The following is a 20,301-nucleotide window of genomic DNA, read 5'->3' on the forward strand; positions in this document are numbered from 1 at the left end:
GTAACAAAGAATAAAAAAGAAGAGGAAGTAAAAAAACAAACAGCTCAGCAAAATGTAACCAGCACCACCTGTTCAATATTTTTATTAGTTACTTGGGTGGAGATAAGAGATGCTTGCCTATCATTGTGGCAGATGGCACATACTGAGAAAAATCTCAAGACTTACAAATATGGCACAAAGTTAGAAGGCTCAATTATTACATCAGATGATGCCCAAAAGATCTCGACAGGTTAGAACAGTGGGTCAAATGTTAAGACCTACCAAGGAATTAAGAAACAAACCAAAACAAGATTGTACAAGGAGAGAATAGGAAAGGTGTATCTTGGTAACAGTTCATGTCAGCAAGAAGTAAGGGTGTTCGTGGACTACAGCGTGAGTTAGCAGTGTGTTCCAGTAGTGAACTTTGGCTGTGTTAATAGGATCAGAGCCAGGGCAATGTATCCCTCTTAATTCTAGTGACTTCCTTCTGAGATTACCCCCAATTCATCCTATGTCTTATTTGCACATAGTTGTTTTCCTGTTGTCTACCCCATTAGACTGCATTTCTTGAGAGCTAGTACTGTTGTTTGCCTCTTTTGTACCCCCAGCAATTATCACAGTGCCTGGAATGTAGTAGGTGCTTAATAAATGCTTATTGACTTGTATAGTTTTGCTGTTCTCTGCCCTGAACAGGTGGCATTTGGAGCCACATTTTAGGAAGGATATTGAGGAAGTGGAGCCTCTTAGGAAGGATATTGACAAACTGGAGCCTCTTAGGAAGGATATTGACAAACTGGAGCCTCTTAGGAAGGATATTGACAAAGTGGAGCTTCTTAGGAAGGACATTGACAAACTGGAGCCTCTTAGGAAGGATATTGACAAAGTGGAGCTTCTTAGGAAGGATATTGACAAACTGGAGCTTGACCAGGATAGTGAGGAGTCTAGAAATCATGTCATAGAAGGAGTTTTGGGTTAAGTAGGAGATTTTTTTTCTCAGTATAAGAAAAACTCCCTAATAATTAAAGCTGTACTAAAATGCTAGGTAGTGAGCCATTAAACTTGAAATGGAGGCTAGATAACCAATAAAGCAATTGAAAACATTTTACTGAGACCCTCCTATAAGCCAGGCACTTTGTAGAGCACTCATTGATACAAAGGCAAAAGAAACAGTTTCTTCCCTTAAGAAACTTAATATCCAGTAGGGTAAACAAAGTCAAGATATATATGAGATAGATACAAGATAATTTTTGGATGGGGCAGTAAGGCACTAGCAGGGGCAAGGGGAGCTAGGAGCACCTTCATGTTGAAGGGAGCATTTGAGGTGAGACTTGGGAACGAGGGATTCTAAAACACAGAGGGGAGGATAGAATATCAGGGCAGTTTTCCTTGATAATTTCATGAAAGATAATGTCTAGGCTCTTTTTTTGATCATGGCTTCCAAGTAGTCCCATAATTTTTAAATAGTCTCTCCTGGCTCTATTTTCCAGGTCAGTTGTTTTTCCAATGAGATACTTCACATTATCTTCTATTTAACTTCTTGGTTTATCGTATAGTCATTAGCTTCCCTGTACTCCACTCTTTTTTTTAAAGAACTATTTTGTTCAGTGAGCTTTTAAACCTCCTTTCACATTTGGGTAATTCTGCTTTTTAAAGCCTCCTTCTCCTCATTGGCTTTTTGGACCTCTTTTTCCAGTTGAGTTAGCCTATTTTCAAAGGTGTTATTTTCCTCAGCATTTTTTTGGTTCTCCTTAAGCAAGCTGCTGACTTGCTTTTCAAGCTCTTTTATGGCCTAAGTCCATTTCATATTCATTTTGGAGGTACTGGAGGCAGAAGCCTTGACTTTCTCTCACAGTATGTATTGTTCTTCCTCATCTGAAAAGATGGAAGGAGACACCTGTTCACCAGGAAAGTAAACTTCTATGGTCTTTTTTTCCCCCCTTTTTTTGGGCATTTTCCCAGCCAGTTACTTGACTTTTGAATCTTTTGTGAAGAGGAGGGTCCTAGTGCTCCTCCTCCACTAAGTACCGTGCTCAGGGCTGAGATTCAGATCAGCTACTCAATTCCCTCAGGGGCTTTGGGTGGGGGCAGGGCCACCACTCAGGGCTGAGGTTCAGATCAGCTGCTCCATTCCCCCAGAGGCTTTAAGCTGAGCTGCCTGTACAACAGACCCCAGGCTGCTTCTGTGGCCACTGTAGCCACCTGCCTCCTGCTGCTACTGTTGCCACCTCTGCTGCCACCTGGGGCCGGTGCTAGGGGGACCCCACTCCCCTCTCGCTCAATTGGGAAAATCCTCCCACACTGACCTTTGAAGCTTTCTTTGTCACTTGTGGGTTGAGGGATCTGGGACCCTCCCTGCTAGGGATTCTGCCCTGGAGGTCTGTTCAGGTCCTGGTCCTTCCCCACTCCACTCCCCTCAGCATCCTGTGAGATAGATCTTTCCTGTCGGCCTTCCAGGTTACCTTTGGCTGGAAATCTTTTTCACTCTGTCATTCTGTGGCTTCTGCTGCTTTAGAATTTGTTGAGAGTTATTTTTTAAATTTAAATTTATTTATTTAAGTTTTCAACATTCATTTCCACAAAATATTCGGTTGCAAATTTTCTCCCCATTTCTCCCCTCCGCCCACCCCACAATGCTAAACATTCTAATTGCCCCTATCACCAATCTGTCCTCCCCTTCTAACATCCCTTCCTTCCCTTATTCCCATCTTCTCTTTTGTCCTGAAGGGCAAGATAAATTTCTATACCCTATTACCTGTATTTCTTATTTCCTAGTTGCAAGAACAATACTCGACACTTGTTCCTAAAACTTTGAGTTCCAACTTCTCTTCATTGCTCCCTCCCCACCCATTCCTTTTGGGAAGGCAAGCAATTCAATATAGGCCATATCTGTGTAGTTTTGCAAATGACTTCCATAATAGTTGTGTTGTGTAAGATTGACTATATTTCCCTCCATCCTATCCTGCCCCCCGTTTCTTCTATTCTCTCTTTTGATCCTATCCCTCCCCACTCCCTCCTCCCACTGCCCTCCCTTCCATTATCCCCCCCCACCCTGCTTATCCCCTTCTTCCCCACTATCCTGCATTGTAAGATAGGTTTTCATACCAAAATGAGTGTGCATTTTATTCCTTTCTTTTGTCAAATGTGATGGGAGTAAGCTTCATGTTTTTCTCTCACCTCTCCTCTTTTTCCCTCCACTGAAAAGTCTTTTACTTGCCTCTTTTATGAGAGATAATTTGCCCCATTCTATTTCTCCCTTTCTCCTCCCAATATAATTCTCTGTCACTGCTTCATTTCATTATTTTAAGATATGATCCCATCCTATTCAATTCGCCCTGTGCTCTCTCTCTCTCTCTCTCTGTGTGTGTGTGTGTGTGTGTGTGTAATCCCACCAACTACCTAGTTACTGAAAAATTTTCAAGAGTTACAAATATTGTCTTTCCCTGTAGGAATGTAAATAGTTCAACTTCAGTAAGTCCCGTGTGACTTCTCTTTGCTGTTTACCTTTTCATGCTTCTCTTGATTCTTATGTTTGAAAGTCAGATTTTCTTTTCAGCTCTGGTCTTTTCATCAAGAATGCTTGAAAGTCCTCTATTTCATTGAAAGACCATTTTCCCCCTGAAGTAATATACTCATTTTGCTGGGTAGGTGATTCTTGGTTTGAGTCCTAGTTCCTTTGACTTCTGGAATATCATATTCCACACCCTTCGATCCCTTAGTGTAGAAGCTGCTAGATCTTGTGTTATCCTGCTTGTATTTCCACAGTATTTGAATTGTTTCTTTCTAGCTGCTTGCAATATTTTCTCCTTGACCATGGAACTCTGGAATTTGGCCACAATGTTCCTAGGAGTTTCTCTTTTTGGATCTCTTTCAGGAGGTGATCGGTGGATTCTTTCAATATTTATTTTGCCCTCTGGTTCTAGAATATAAGGGCAGTTTTCCTTGATAATTTCATGAAAGATGATGTCTAGGCTCTTTTTTTGATCAAAGCTTTCAGATAGTCCCATAATTTTTAAATTGTCTCTCCTGGATCTACTTTCCAGGTCAGTTGTTTTTCCAATGAGATATTTCACATTATCTTCCATTTTTTTCATTCTTTTGGTTTTGTTTTGTGATTTCTTGGTTTCTCATAAAGTCATTAGCCTCCATCTGTTCCATTCTAATTTTGAAAGAACTATTTTGTTCAGTGAGCTTTTGAACCTCCTTTTACATTTGGCTAATTCTGCTTTTTAAAGCATTCTTCTCCTCATTGGCTTTTTCAACCTCTTTTGTCAATTGAGTTAGCCTATTTTTCAAGGTGTTATTTTCTTCAGCATTTTTTGGAGTCTCCTTTAGCAAGGTGTTGACATGCTTTTCATGCTTTTCTTGCACCTCTCTCATTTCTCTTCCCAATTTTTCCTCCACCTCTCTTACTTGATTTTCAAAATCCTGAGCCCATTGAATATTTATTTTGGATGTTTGGGATACAGAAGCCTTGACTTTTATGTCTTTCCCTGATGGTAAGCATTGTTCTTCCTCATCTGAAAGGATGGGAGAAGATATATATCTGTTCACCAAGAAAGCAACCTTCTATAGTCTTATTTTTTTCCCCTTTTTTTGGGCATTTTTCCCAACCAGTTACTTGACTTTTGGATCCTTTGTCAAGAGTAGGATATTCTCTGGGAATCTGTAAGATCTCAGTTCTTCCAAGATGGCCCAATCAAGCATGTACTGGTCTGGACGCAGAGAGGGATTTTTGTGCCCAGAATCTTAGTGGTTACTTCTCTACAGCCGCTTGGCCTCCAGTTTGGCCAAGTCAGCACTGGGGGCTGATTTTCAGATAAGCTGCGTGGGCAGGGCTGCCATTCAGTGTGAGACAAAGACCAACTCCCCTAGGGCCTCCACACAAGGCAGAGGCAAGACTCAGCTCTTCAATGCCCCCAGGGATTTTTACGCTTTAATAATGGTCTGGCTGCTACACCTGCCCATGTGGCCACCTGCCTATGTGGCCTCTTCTGTGGCTGCCTAAGGCCGGAGCTATGGAAGGCCCTTCTCCCTTCCTGGCCAGCTGAAAAAACCCTGTCACTGACCTTTGGCACCTGTGGGTTGAGGGATCTGCAAACCTGGTGCTGCTGGGACTGGGGATTCTGTGACTGGAGATTCCGCCCCCACAGGCTGTTCATGAGCCCCTCGCGGACAAGGCTAGGCTGAGCTGGGCTCCACTCCATGTCTGGTGCAACAGATGTTTCCTGTGGGCCTTTCAGGTTACCCTGGGCTGGAAATCTCCTCCACTCTGTTGTTCTCCACTTCTGCTGCTCCAAAATTTGTTGAGAGTTCCTCTCTACAGGTATTTTATGGGCTGTGTGGGGAGACCCTGCGTATATGTATCTTTCTACTCTGCCATCCTCGAGAGGTATTTTTTTCAGGTATTTTGTGAGCTGTGGGGGAAGCGCTAGAGTATATGCATCTTTCTACTCCGCCATCTTGGCTCCCAATAAAAGGGATTCTTATTCCATTATGTATTGGACTAGTTGGACACCAAAGTTCTTTGTGACTCTGAGATTCTATGAAAGAAAACTACTTCTTTGCTTTATGATTATACATGGTAGTAGAAATCATTGATGTTGTTCAGGGAGCAGCTAGGTGGTGCCATAGTGCATAGAGCGCTGAGCTTGGAATCAGGAGATTCATCTTCCTAAATCCAAATCTGGCCTCAGACACTTGCTAGCTGTGTGACCCTGGGCAAGTCATTTTACCCTGTTTTCCTGAGTATCCTCATCTATCAAATGAGCTGAAGAAGGAAATGGAAAACTATTTCAGTATCTTTGCCTAGAAAACCCCAAGTAGGGCCATCGACTGAAATGACTGAAATGTAGTTGGGGGTTCAACCCTGGGCTTGGATTTTTAGTGAGTAAAATCTCAACTAGATGGTGGGATCAGAAACAATCTATGTACTAGAAATGTACTAGCATTCTTTTCCGTGTGGGTCAGAGTTATGTTAAGTCATCTTGAAAATGATTATATATTATATATTATTATATGTCTTCTTCTTCTTATTTACGTTATGTTGTTTCAGTCATGTCCAACTCTTTGTGACCTCATTTAGGGTTTTCTTGGCAGAGACACTGAAGTGGTTTGTCCATTTCCTTTTCTAGCTCATTTTACAAATGAGGAAACTCAGGCAAACAGGGTAAAGTGACTTGTCCAGGGTCACACAGCCAGTGTCTGAGGCCAGATTTGAACTCAGGTCTTCTTGACCCTATGCTCAGCACTCTGTCCCCTGTTCTACCTAGCTGCCCTGTCTATATGTTTTATGTCATTATATATCTATGTCAGGACCTTGAAACAAGGTTGCTTGGGTTTGGGTAGTGGGGGAAGTGATTCATATGCAAATCAACTACTTTCTTGGCCTCTTCCATTTGCCTTCTGCAGTAGGTCTGGAAGATTTTGTCTGGCATGGTGGTGATGAGATCCTGGGGCTTTTGCTAATGCTTTGTTCCTGCTGGGGTGTGAATAGCGATTCAAGTGGCACTTTTTGCCTTTTATAAATTGCAAATTGAATTTCCACCTCCTGAAGCATAATCCACCTCCTGAAGCTGTGGCCTTCCTCTAGTTTCTAAGTGGTTCAAGCAGCAGGTGGCGTGATGCTCAGTCTTCAGTCAGTGTCCAAGCAAGGGATGGGACATTAAAGACTTCCTGCTGCAATGGTGTCTTTAGAGAGACTGTAGTTTTTCTCATCTTCTTTTTTGTTTATGTAGATGATTGTAAACAGCTCTGACCATAAAGACATCTTTCCTACAGTTCAACAACTCGGTCTTAAGTGTTTATTAGGAAGGCAGCATGCCAGGAGAGCGAGACCTATGTCCCACCTTTGCTGGCTGAGTGACTCTGGCCATGTTGCCTAACCTCTTGGGGCCCTTAGGTTGCTCTCTAAAGCTGTAAATTGTAAAGAAGGTGCCAACATACATTGGCAGAGGGAGTGCCCTCACTTGAAAGACCCCTGTGCCAATGAAATCAGATTCCCTAATCCCTAGCCTTCCATACAAAGCTAAGAGTTATGAATGCGTATCTGAGGAAGGACTATGTACACCAGGAATTCCTTCCTTTGATGACCTCACAAGTCTGGAGTCTAGTACAAAGCACTGCTTTATAGTTCTGATGATCAGACATGTAGAAGTTCAAAAAAGGAAAATTTTGGGGAAATCAGAGAAGGCTTTGTCTTGGGCTAGGTTTTAATGAATTTAGATGAGCCAAGGAGCAAGGAAGGGCAGTCCAGGAGGAGGAAGAAGACATGCACAAAAGCATAGGAACTGCAAGGAGGAGGGGGATACTTTTTAACTTTGTCTTCTGCTCTTTCTCATCACCATCTAATCCATTGAAGAGATGTGCACTGCATAAAAAGAACTATATATCTACTCAAGGCCAGAAACAACTTCTTTTACTTTCTTTGTCTTCCCCATGTTTGATAGAACAGTCACAACATCACAGATCTTGAGAATGGGAAGGGAGCTCAGCAGCCAGCTAGTCCATCCCATACATGAAAAGTATTACTAGACTATCTCTGATAAGTGGTTATTGAGCCTTGGTTTGAAAGACCTTCAAGGCACGTGGTGCTCAAAGCACACAGCAGGAGTGTGGTGGGATTCTAGCCACTGACTAGCAGGGGGATGTTGTTGGATAAATCACTTTCCTCTTTTAACTCCATTCTCTAATTCCATGTAATGAGGGATTGGATTAGAATTCAGGGCTTAAGCTTTTTCCATTTCATATCCCTTCAGCACTTCTTAAACTGTTGGTCTCCATCCCATATTAAAAAGTGCTGGATGAGATAACCTCTGGGCTCTCTTCTATCTCTGACCTTCTGTGATCATGTGAAATGAAGATATTCTTTAAGATGCTAAATGCTTCCTTCCTTCCTTCCTTCTTTTCTTCCTTCCTTCCTTCCTTCCTTCCTTCCTTCCTTCCTTCCTTCCTTCCTTCCTTCCTTATTTCCTTCCTTCCTTCCTTCCTTCCTTCCTTCCTTCCTTCCTTCCTTCCTTCCTTCCTTCCTTCTTTCCTTTTTTCCTTCCTTCTTTCCTTCCTTCTTTCCTTCCTTCCTTCCTTCCTTCCTTCCTTCCTTCCTTCCTTCCTTCCTTCCTTCCTTCCTTCCTTCCTTCCTTCCTTCCTTCCTTCCTTTCTTCTTTCCTCCCTGCCTCCCTCCCTCCTTTCCTTCCTTTCTTTCTTCAACAAGCATGCATTAAGAGCTTACTTTGTGCTAGGAGCCGGGGTAGAACTTCAGTTACAAAAACAGAACATTCCCTACCCTCAAGGAACTTGCCTTACTTTACACTGGTATTTAACTAATATGTCATATTTCAGTCCAGTCTTATAGACTTCATACTAATATGTCATATTTCAGTCCAGTCTTATAGACTTCATACCTGCCCAGATAGAAAGTGTAAGGGACACGCTTGAGCAATAAATTTCTTATCCCAAGAATATTTATTAGGCACCTACTATGTTCCTAGAAAAAGCCTATGGGTTCTGAGCAAAATCAGTGAATTCTCTAGGCAGAGTTGGAGTTCTGTGGTCCAGAGGGTTAGTTGTGTAAGATTATGCTAGAGGGAATCCTGGCATCAGGAAAATGCTTCTAGAACCAACTGCTAATTAGGGACTAAAACTATCACTGGGTGTAGAGAGGCTGCTGGTGTTATCTTTTTTTTTTTTCATCTCAGAAGTAGTTTTTTTCAATAATAAGCATTTATATTCTCCATTTCCATTTGGAAAATGAAAAAGGAAAAACCAAACCAAAACCTTGTAACAAATATGCCCTATCAAACAAAAGAAATGCACCCATTGGCCATGTCCAAAAATAGATCTCTTCTCCTACCCCTTAAGCCCATCCCCTCTTGGTCAGGAGGCGATGTCTAACTTTTTAGCTTATGTTATTGTGAGCTTATTTTCCCCTTCCATGTGAAGCCGTCTTCCATTTTGGCATGAATTCTAATGGGATAATAGGATTCATTTTTAAAAAGAAATTTGTTTTACTCACCTCCTTTGATGGAGGGGCAGCAAATTCACTGGAGTTTAAATCCACTTGTCTCTCATTCTGCCATTTTAGGGTCCTTTCGATTTGGATGCTTGTTTGTCTAAGCACTCCATCAACCCCTACAGCAATCGGGAAAGCCGAATTCTCTTCAGCACATGGAACCTAGATCACAAGTAAGTAAAACTAGGAGTCTTCAGCACCATTCGTGTATCCAGAGCCAAGTGACCCAACCAAGAGAGCGGCATGGCTGCTGTTTATATAGATAGGGACCAGATGTGTGGTTTCATTGATACTGAGAACTTCTTCGTGAGGTAACTTCCTCTACTAATACCTTGCTGTCTTAGAGAGAGGCCTGGAATGTAAAAATGAAATGACTTTTCTAAAGTCAAATAGTTCCCACGTGTCATAGGTAGGATTTGAATTCACGTCAATCTGACTACTTCAAAGCCAGTTCTTTATTCTCTATGCCAGTGGTGTCAACCTCAAATGGAAACAGGGATCACTCAACCATACCTAAGGATCCCTACAGGCCACATATCAACTCGGAAAACTACATATTACTATCACCCATATTTTTTGCATTTTTATTATTTTCCAATTAAATTTCAATCTGATTGGGGCTGAATGTTTGGCACCTATGTACTTCCTTCACTGGACTGCTGTTAATTAACCTTATTAAGAGTGTCTAGTAACTTATCAAGACACTTAATTTATAGTGATTGGTTATGGCAGCAAATCAAAGAATGGTGCTGATGCAGAAATGTAGTGGTACAGTGAGCAGAGCACTCAGCTTGGAGACAAAACACCTGGGTTTGACTTCTGGTCTGACACCAACAAAGTCTGGAGAAGACAAGATCTGGGGGCCACGGTGGTTATTGTCACCATGTGGGGGGGATTGGATTCGTTCTGTTTAGCTTCAGAGGGCAGACCCAGGAAGAATGACATGAAGTTACAGAGAGGATGATTTGGGTTCAATTTCAGGAAAAAAAAATTTGTAATGATGAGAACCATCCCAAAGTGGAATCGGCTGCCTTGGGAAGTGGTAGCTTCCCCTTCGCTGGAGGAATTCAGGCAGAGGTTAGATGCATGGTATGGTATGATGGGTATACATAAGTGAGCTAGTCCTTGACCTCAAGCAGTTTATATTCTGTTGGTGGGGAAAATACATGTTAGCATAGGCTATATAATAAATGTGGCAGCTAGGTGGTGCCATAGTGCATAGAGTGCTAGGCCTGGAGTCAGGAAGACCAAGAGTTCAAATCCAACCCCATTAGCTGTGTGATCCTGGGCAAGTCACTTCACCCTGTTTGCCTCAGTTTCTTCATCTGTAAAATGAGCTGGAGAAGGAAATGGAAAATCACTCTAGCATCTCTGCCAAAAAAATCCCAAATGGACTCATGAAGAGCCAGACATGAAATGACTGGACAATAACAAAGAAACATCAGCCAATAATTAAATAGCACCTGTATTAACCTAACAGGCAACATAGTATAGTGAATAGAGAGCTGACCTTGAGGTCAAGACCTGGGTTCAAGTCCTACCAATGGCAAATACTAGCCGTGTGATCCTGAACATATCACTTCATCTCTTAATGCTCTCGGCTTCTCTCTAAGATGCTAAATTTTGGAGATAAAGCTGACTTGGGAGTTCTCACTACCAGTGAGATCATAAGACCTGCCCTTATCCTTATCACTTGTGCCAGGCACTAGGCTAGGGAAATAAAGAGGGAAGAGCATTTAATAAGTGCTTATTAGAGTATCAGAGGCAGTGGGTAGTACAATAGGAGGAGAGCTAGATAGAGACCTTCCCTTGCCTTCCCTTCCCCTTGTGCTAAGTACTTTAAAAAATTACCTGAAATAAAGATAAAAATGAAGCAGTTGCTATATTCTTTTTTTTACATTTAATTTTTACTTTTCTCCTCAAATACATGTAAACAAAAAATTTTCATAATTCATGTTTTCAAATTTTGAGTTTCAAATTCTCTCTTTCCTTCCCTGTCCTCAGTTTGATGTAGATTGTATGTGTGTTCATGCAAAACTTTTCCATATTAGCCATGCTGCAAAAGAAAATGCAGACCAAAAAACCAAGCATAATAAAATTAAAAAATATGCTTCAATTAGCATTCATATGCCATCAGTTCTGTCTCTAGATGTGGATAGCATTTTTCATCATAAATCCTTTGAAATGATTTTGGAGCACTATACTGCTGAGAACAGCTAAGTCACTCACAGTTGATCATCTTACAGTAGTGCTATTACTGTGTACAGTGTTCTGGCTTTGCTCATTTCACTTTGTAAATCAGTTTGTGTAAGTCTTCTCATGTTTTTCTGAAAGCATCCTGCTCATCATTGCTTATATCACAATAGTATTCCAACACAATCGCCTGTTCAACCATTCCCCATTTGATGGGCATCCCCTGAGTTTCCAATTCTTTGCCACTACAAAAAGAGCTGCTATGGACATTTTGTGCATATAGGTCCTTTTTCATTTTCTTTGAACTTGTTGGTGTATAGACCTAGTAGTGGTATTTTTGGGTCAAAGGGTTTACACAGTTTTATAGCCCTTTGGGTATAGTGTCAAATTGCTGTCCAGAATGGTTGGATCTTTTCACAACTTCACCAACAGTGCAGAGGTGTCTCTGTTTTTCCACATCCCCTTCAACACTTGTCATTTTCCTATTCTGTCACATTAGCCAATCTGATAAGTGTGAGATTGCACTTCAGAGATGTTTTAATTTGCATTTCTCTAAACAATAGTGATTTAGAGCATTTTTTCATATAACTATGGGGGCCTTTTATTTCTTCATTTGCAAACTGCTGGTTCATATCTTTTGAACATTGGGAAATGATTTGTATTCTTATAAATTTGTCTCAGTTCCCTATGTATTTGAAAACTGAGGCCTTTACCAGAGAAACTTGCTGTGAAAGTTCCCCCCTAGTTTCCTGCTTCCCTTCTAATCTTGGCTGCATTGATTTTGTTTGTGCAAAACCTTTTAAATTTGATATAATCAAAATTATCCATTTTTTAAAATATCATAATATTCTCTATCTCATTTGGTCACAGATTTTTCCTTTATCCAGAAATCTGACAGGTAGAATATCCTATGTCCCCTTAATTTGCTTATGTTATCACTCTTTATGTCTAGATCATGTACCCATTTTGACCTTATCCTGTTATATGGTGTGAGATGTTGATCTATACCTAGTTTTTGCCAAATTGCTTTCCAGTTTTTTCAGCAATTTTTGTCAAATAGTGATTTCTTGTCCCCAAAGCTTGAACCTTTGGGTTTTTCACACTAGATTGCTCTGGTCATTTATTACTGTGTATTGTATACCAAGTCTATTTCAGTGATCTACCACTCTATTTTTTAGCTAGTACCAGATTGTTTTGTAATGCAGTTTGAAATCTGGTACTGTTAAATCATCTTCCTTCTCATTTTTTTCACTGATTCCCTTGATAATTTTGACCTTTTATTAATATTTATTTTGTTCTACAAAATAAATTTTTGGTGACTTGCCCAATATTCTTCTTAATGTAGAACAAACAAAAATACAAATTTATCTCTGGGAATTGTGGGAGGAAAGTGCTAGAAACTAGAGAGCCAGGGAAGGGAGGAGCCAGGAAAGACCTCAGGAAGAAAACAGTTTTAAAGCTATGTTTTAAAGGAAGAACCTGCTAGAAAGGAATTTAGGTTTAATGTGCTGGCTGGTCCTCAAATGAGTAAGTAAAAAATCATTTGGATGTTCTTTTGGCTTGAGGAGGGAAATTGCCCACTTTCTGAGAGCCAATAACTCATCCATCTTTTCTTGCAGGATAGAAAAGAAACGCACCATTGTGCCTACCCTTGCTGAAGCTGTTGCTGAGCAAGACGGGAGAGAAGTAGACTGGGAATATTTCTATAGCCTGCTTTTTACCTCCAGTAATCTCAAATTGGTGCATATTGCCTGCCATAAGAAAAGTAGTCACAATCTCAGCTGTGATGAAACTAGGATTTACAAACCCAAGAAGCAGGTTGTCAGAAAACGTGCTGCCTGCAGACGCCAGTGATGTCTATCCCATTGCTTTCCTACCTTTTAGAGCCAGAAGGAGACTTGGAGATCATCTGCTCCATTCCCTTTGTTTTACAGAGAAAGAAACAGGTTCCAACGAGAAGCAAGCGTTTATTAAGTGCCTACTGTCTACTATTCTCTGTCCTAGTGCTGGGAATGGATAGAAAGACACAAATGAAACATTTCCTGACCTCAATGAGCTTACATTTATCGGAGGAGAAGACAAAACATGTACATAAAATGATGTACAAAGTATCTACAAAGTAAGTGGAAGACAATTTCTGTTTTGGGAGGAAGGATTAGTAACAGGTGGCACCAGGAAAAATCTTCCTGTAGGAGGTGGCACTTGAGCTGAGCTCAGAGGAAGCTAGAGATTCTAAAAGATGGCGGTAAGGAAAGAGTACAGTCTAGGTACAGGGGATAGGCAGCCAGTAGAAAGCCAGGGAATCTACCTCATGTGCATATCTGATAATGCCTTAATGCAGGGCCTCTGTAAAGGGGCTACTTTCTGTCTGTATTTGGCTGATTCCAAGCTTACAAATATGTCTGTTTCTGCCTTTGTGTTGTTCAGTCATGTCCAACTCTTTGTGACTGCATTTGGGTTTTCTTGGCAGAGATACTGGAGTGGTTTGCCATTTCCTTCTCCAGCTCATTTTACAGATGAGGAAACTGAGGCAAACAGTCACTTAACTTGTCCAGGGTCACATGGTTAGTAAGTTTTGAATTCAGGAAGATGAGTCTTTTTGATTTCAGGCCCAGCACTCTATCCACTGTGCCCCTGAGCTATCCCATGTCTCTATGTATATGTGTATGCGTGTGTATACACACACATATATCCATTCAGAGTGTCCAGGAAGACTTTGGTGTCAAATGCCATCTTTGACACATCCTGGCTATATAACCTGGGCATGTGACTTAACTTGTGCTCTCAACAACTGTCTGAATTGCTGAGAAGGTGCTGCCCTGCATTGGTGGAGGGAGTTCCTTCACCTGGGAGTTCCCCATCCGAATGGAACAACGTTAGTCCCTATTCCTCTATCTGTCTCTAGATCTGTGTCTGTATAGCTACAAAGTAGCTCTAGATAGAGTCCTTTCTGTTGCTTTTTTCCTCTTCAGTCTCCCAATTTCTGTTGATTTCTAGGTCTTTTGCTTGGTCATGTTGTTAGTTTTGCTATTAGAAAACAGATTGTGGGTGCTCAGCATGAAATAATAATTTCTTGCTTTGAGAAAATGGTGCTCTGTGAGCTGAGGAGCTTTCTTCCCTACGTGATTTATCCAATATTTTGGGCATATTTTCCATAGTAAAAAATAGTAATCCTTGCTTTTTGTAACTCTAGCTTGTGAGATATAGGTTGCTTGAGCAGGCATGTTGGATCTCTAAGCCATTGGGGGACATAATTCAGTTTTGTGAACCTTATGCATGAACTGTCACTAAGGTATAAGTGGGCTGGCGGTGGTGGTAGAGAAGCATGTGTGAGTGTCTGAGTGTGTGTGTGTGTGTGTGTGTGTGTGTGTGTATGTGTATGTGTGTGAGGCCTGGGAGACACTTAAGAAGGAAATAGATATGTATACTGGTCATGTATTATCAATTTTGTAGTAGTGGGTTAGAGGATGAATTTTAATTTTAACTTAAAGTTTGTTTTTTTCGTGCCAAAATTTCTTGTTATCTGAGATGATACAAGTCATCTTCCTGAAGCATACATTGAATTAAGAAAAAGAAACACTTCAATTTGTAAATAAACATTTATTAAATGTTTACTGTGTTCTAGGCAGGACAACTAAGTGGTGCGGTGCATAGAGTGCTGGGTCTGGAGTCAGGAATGATGTATCTTCATGAGTTCAGATCTAGCGTCAGACACTTAGTAGCTGTGTGACCTTGGGCAAGTCACTTCACTGCCTCACTTTCCTTATTTGTAAAATGAGCCTGGAGAAAGAAAATGGGAAGCCATTCCAGTATCTTTGTCAAGAAAACCCTCAATGAGGCCAACAAGAGTTGGATGCAACTGAAATGACTGAACAACAAATGTTCTGGGCACGCAACTATTAAGTATCCAAGGTCAGATTTGAAGGAATGATTCTTCCTGACTCCAGACCTGGCATTCTATGAACTATGGCACTACCTCACGCTAGAGGAACACAGATATTCCCAACCTCTTCTTTCTTCAAGCCTCCCACATCACTCCCTCCTCAATCTTCTCTGCTGAGGAACTTGACTCTTGATTATGGAAAGAATGTGAAGCCATTCATTGAGAGATCACTCCACCCATTCTTCATCTCCCAATACCCTGGATATTGTCTCCCACTATCTCCTCCTTCACTCCAGCCCCTAAGGAGGTCCTTCTGTTTGCCAAGACCACCTCTGCATATTCCTTCCAACTTACCTTCTCCCATCTTAGCAGACTGCCCATACTGTCAACTTCTCTCTTTCTAATCTTCCAGATCTCCTCCTTCCTTGCTACCCACAAATAAACCCTTGTTTCCTCTGTCCTGAGGCAGCTAGGTGATGCAGTAGATTGAGTGTTGGGCCTGGAATCAGAAAGATCTGGATTCAAATTTGGCTTCAGATGTTTACTAGCTGTATGACTCTGGGCAAATCACTTAACCTCTGTTTGCCTCAGTTTCCTTAACTGTAAAATGGGGGAAGGATTGAATGAAATAATCACACTCCAATACCTTGACTGGATCCTACCGTGCCAGTTATACTCCTTGAAAAAGCCACTGACACTTGATCACTCTCATCCTTTCATGTTCTAAACCTTCTGAACTCTGACTTCCTAAATTATCATTCAAATGAAACTGTTCTCTCCAAAGTTACCAGTGATCTCTTAATTGACCTTTTCTCAAACCTCATCTTCCTTAATTTCTTCAAAGCCTCTAATACTGTTGACAACCTTCTGATCCTAGATATATGCTCCTTCCTCTCTGGGTTTTCATGACTACTCTCTCTTGGCTGTCTTCCTATCTTTCTGACTCACTACTATAGGTGTGTCCTCAGCTCTGTCTTAGGCTCTCTAGTGTATCAGTGGGCAGCTAAGTGGCACCACAGTGGATAGAGTGCTGGGTCCAGTCTCAAACACTGACTAGCTGGGTGACTCTGGGCAAGTCACTTAACCCTGTAAAATGAGCTGGAGGAAAAAATGGCAAACCACTCCATTATCTTTGCCTAGAAAACCCCAAATAATATCACGAAGTTGGACACAATTGAAAAAAACAACTGAAACTATGTCAGTTGGTGACCTCATCAGCTTGGAGATTGAATTAACCATCTCTGTACAGATGATTCCCAGATCTCTTTATCAAGCCCTAGTCTGTCTCCTGAGCTGCAGTCTTATATCACTAGTTGTGTTTAACATTTCAAACTGGTTGTCCTGTAGGCATTGAAAGATTAACATTACCAAAGTAGAACTCATCTTCACCTCAGCTCTGCCCTCTGTTCCTAAAACTTCTTATGAATGTACCTATTACTATTTAAGAAAAATTATATTTTTTAAAAAATTTCTCATTCTGCTTTCTGAGTCTTTCTGGAATTGTGGCTTTTCATTACACCAGAATTTCTAATTCTTTTGAAGTTGTCTTTACCATATTGTCATTATTCTCCTGGTTTTATTCACTTCACTTTGCATCCGTCAATGTAAATCTTCCCAGCTTTCTCTGAAAACATTTTAATCATTTCTTATAGCACAGAAATAGTATTCCATCCCCTTTATATATCAAAACTTGTTCAGACATCCCCCAACTTATGAGTGCCCTCTCAAATTCCTATTCTATGCTACCTCAAAAAGAGCTATAAATGTTTTTGTATAGTCTTTATAATCTGTCCCTTAATCTACCTTCCCTCTAATTTGTCCCTCTTTCTCCCCTTTCAGGAGGTAGCTGATGGATTCTTTCTATTTTACCTTTTTCTTCTAAGAGATCTGGGCAGTTTTCTTTATAAAATTTCTTGAAATACGATGCCTAGGATTTTGTTTGATCATGGCATTCAGGCAGTGCTATAGTTCTTATTTTTTTAATCATGTCTGTTTTTTTAAAATCTTCATTCAGTTGTTTTCGCTATGAGATGCCTTCCATTTTCTTCTGTTGTTCCAGACTTTCTTTTAATATTTTGGTTGTCTGATGGAGTTATTGGCTTCTATTGAGTCTATTCCATTTTAATTTTTAAGGAGTTTGTTGCTTGGGCAAGGTTTTGTACCTCTTGTGCCAAGCTGTTAATTCCTTTTCTAATTTTTTTCTTCCATAGTTTTCACTTTCCAGCTTTTTTTCCTCTAGCATTCTCATTTCATTGACATTTTTTTATCTCTTCCAAGAATTCTAGTTAAATTTGTGCTCCTTTTGCTTTTCTTTGACACTTTGCTTGTAGATTTTTAGTCACAATCTTTTTCTGAATTTGTGTTTTGAGCATCTCTGTCACCAAAGCAGCTTTTTAATGGTGTTTTTTTTTTGTTTGTTTCCAGTCTCAGCTGGTCCTACTGCTGCTTTCTGGGGGAACTGAGAGTGAGTTGTATTATTTTGGAATCTCAGAGACAGCTCAGAGAGGAAACTTGTAAGCTTTCAGCCATCCTAAAGTAGTCTGATTCAGGGTAGAGTCTGATTGCTTTCCCCCTGGTTTGCATGCTACAAGATCTTGACCTGGGTTTGGGTCTGAGTGAAATAGATTGCTGCTGGACTCAGCCCCTATCAGACAGCTAGGAAGTCTTGCTGGTTCAGAGTGAGGACAGGCTTCCCTTTGGTCTGGGATCCTTCCTTAGGTGGTGTGTGTGTGTGTGTGTGTGTGTGTGTGTGTGTGTGTGTGTGTGTGTGTGTGTGTGTGTGTGTGTGTGTGTACACATGTGCAGGGGGGCAGGGAGCAGATCCTTTTGTGAGTCTCTCCTGCATCTATGACCCAGAACTGGATAGTAGGCTACAAAATTCCAGGTGCCATCTGTCCCTGTCAGGGTGTCTGGGATCTCTTCTTGCCTTCTCTGGTTGTTAGAACCATCCATGCTCATAGCCAGACTCCATCCCCATTGTTGGCAGTGGTGGGGGGAGTTTATTATACTGCTTCCTGTTATTTTGACATCTTGGCTTCACCCTTCTCTTACCCATTACTACTGAGGGCCCCACCATCCTCCTAGTCATCTAGGTTCGAAACCTTAGTGTCATCTTCACCTCCTGTTTTACTCAACCCACATACTCCATTAGTTGCTAAATTATTTAATTTCCCTACATCTATGCCTCTCTTCCCACACATGTAGACCCTAATTCAAGCCCTTTCATTACCACTCACCTGTACTTTTATTACAGCCTCCTAAATTGTTTTTCCTAGCTCAAGTCTTTCCTCATCCTCATCCATTAATGATTTACGGATTTATATTTATTATTTATAATGAAACTCAGTGATTTCTCTAAATCATGCATAGATCTGACCATATCACTCTCGACCTCGATTAACTCCAGTGGTTCCTTATTTCTAGGAATAAATAGAAAGTTCTTTTATGCTGAATGCTCCTGACAACTTCCCATTCCAATCATCTTGCATTCTTCTCTTCATAAACCCTATGGTCCAGCCATTCTGGTCTACTTGACAGCAAACTATTATTGATCTCTCTGCCGCCTTGGGCTGGCTCTTCTGTATGCCTGGAAGGCTCTCCATCTTGACTTCTGACTTTTTGAATCTCTGTCTTTTACCCAGCTCAAGGTCTACCTCCCCACAGTGGCCATTTCAGGTCCTCCCACTGCTATTCACCCCCATTTCATCTAACCTATATTTGTCTTGCATTGTTTTGATATATGTTATCTCCCCAGAGTTAAGCCCCCAAGGACAGGGAAGGATGTTTTGTGTTTAGTTTTGGGCAGCCCAGTTTAGGAGGGACATTGATAAGCTATGGAGAATCTAGAAGAGGACAACCTGAAGATCCTCAGGTTCATGCCATGTGAAGGTCTGTTTACAGAAATGGGGATGTTTAGCCTGGAGAAAAAGATGATTCAAGGGGCATATCAATCATCAAGTACTTGAAATACTGTCCTATGGAAGGCAGATTTGACATATTCTTTTTGGCCCCAGTGGGCAGAACTAGTGGCAATGGATGTAAATACCGAAGAGCCAAATTCAGGGATGATGTCAAGGAAAAGCTTCCTAATGACAAGAGCTATGCCAAAGTAGAATGGGTACACTGCTGTCCAGGGTAGTGCTTCTTCACTCGTGATCTTCAAGATAAGACCAGAGGACCACATTTCAGGCATATGACTACCAAGGCCACCATCCTTCCAGTTCTGAAATTCTGTGACTTAAATATCTGTGACAAAGGGGAATCTGGAAAATGTGAACAAATGAAATTGAAACAAATGAAAACTTCAACTTTTAGCAAAATTAACATGAATTAAAATTCAACAAAGGCATGAAAACTTGCCAACTAATGTTCTATCCTGTCTATAGTTTTAACATTGGGTTAACAAGTAAGCAAACAAGATCATGGAATGCTGATATGAGATTCAATCCCCTCATTTTACAATTGCGGAAGCGATTTGCCCAAGATGAACCAAGTGTGAAATGTCTACTATGTGGCCAAATACTATGTTAGGTGCTGGGACTACAAATATAATGAATGAGACAATCCACACTCACAAGGAGCATACTTCTAATAGGGAAAACATACATGTATGTGGGAGAGCTAGGATTCTAATATAAATCCAGATTCCAAATCTGGGGGAGGCAGATTGATGAAATAATGAGAATGCTACCTGTGGTGATGGGGGAAGACAGGTTTGACCCCCTCTCTGATAGTGACATTTTTAATACCTGTATGATTCCAAGTCATTGCTGCGCTAAACCTCAGTTTCTCTTTTCCTTTAAAAGAATATCTAGAGTATCTAACCCTCATTTATTTTGAGGATAAGGTGAGTTTATTTAAGATGCATTGCAAACCTTAAAACGCTCTTGATGCCATTATTTCACTGAAGAGGTAGTGAAGGAAAAAACTAGAGGTTTAGATAATCTATAAACTGGACAGGCATGCTCTGACAGCCTGAGTCTGTTGGCACAGTTCTGTCATCTAACATTGTTTTCAAGAAGTTTCATCTGCATTTGATAACACAAGCCTCCTCTTGTCAGTTCCTGAGAGTGGAATAAAAGCAGCAGTGGAAATGCTCATAAATGTCCTGTGATAACTGCCATAGGAATATTCAACCAAGTAATTTTTTTTGTAACATTTTATACTTTGGTTTATATTTTTTAATAAAGAAAATGTCTCAAAAAGAAGTCTTTATTTTGTACCTTATTAAAACTTGGGAACA

The 20,301-nt window shown here is 40.8% G+C and overlaps 1 protein-coding gene across 6 annotated transcripts in view; it reads left to right on the forward strand.

Annotated features, from left to right (window-relative positions):
• The window catches only part of DFFB (DNA fragmentation factor subunit beta), a 62,423-nt gene that overhangs the window by 16,057 nt on the left and 26,065 nt on the right, over positions 1–20,301 (forward strand). For 3 of the 6 annotated variants that reach the window (XM_072608668.1, XM_072608673.1, XM_072608674.1), the window contains 2 exons: positions 9,056–9,156; positions 12,796–20,266. In XM_072608668.1, the coding sequence (XP_072464769.1) occupies positions 9,056–9,156; positions 12,796–13,030 (336 nt within the window). In that variant the 3' untranslated portion in view covers positions 13,031–20,266. The other 3 variants (XM_072608670.1, XM_072608669.1, XM_072608672.1) reach the window with 3 other exon arrangements.

Source organism: Notamacropus eugenii, chromosome 5 (genome assembly GCF_028372415.1).
Source record: "Notamacropus eugenii isolate mMacEug1 chromosome 5, mMacEug1.pri_v2, whole genome shotgun sequence".
In the NCBI taxonomy this organism is placed as follows: Eukaryota; Metazoa; Chordata; class Mammalia; order Diprotodontia; family Macropodidae; genus Notamacropus; species Notamacropus eugenii.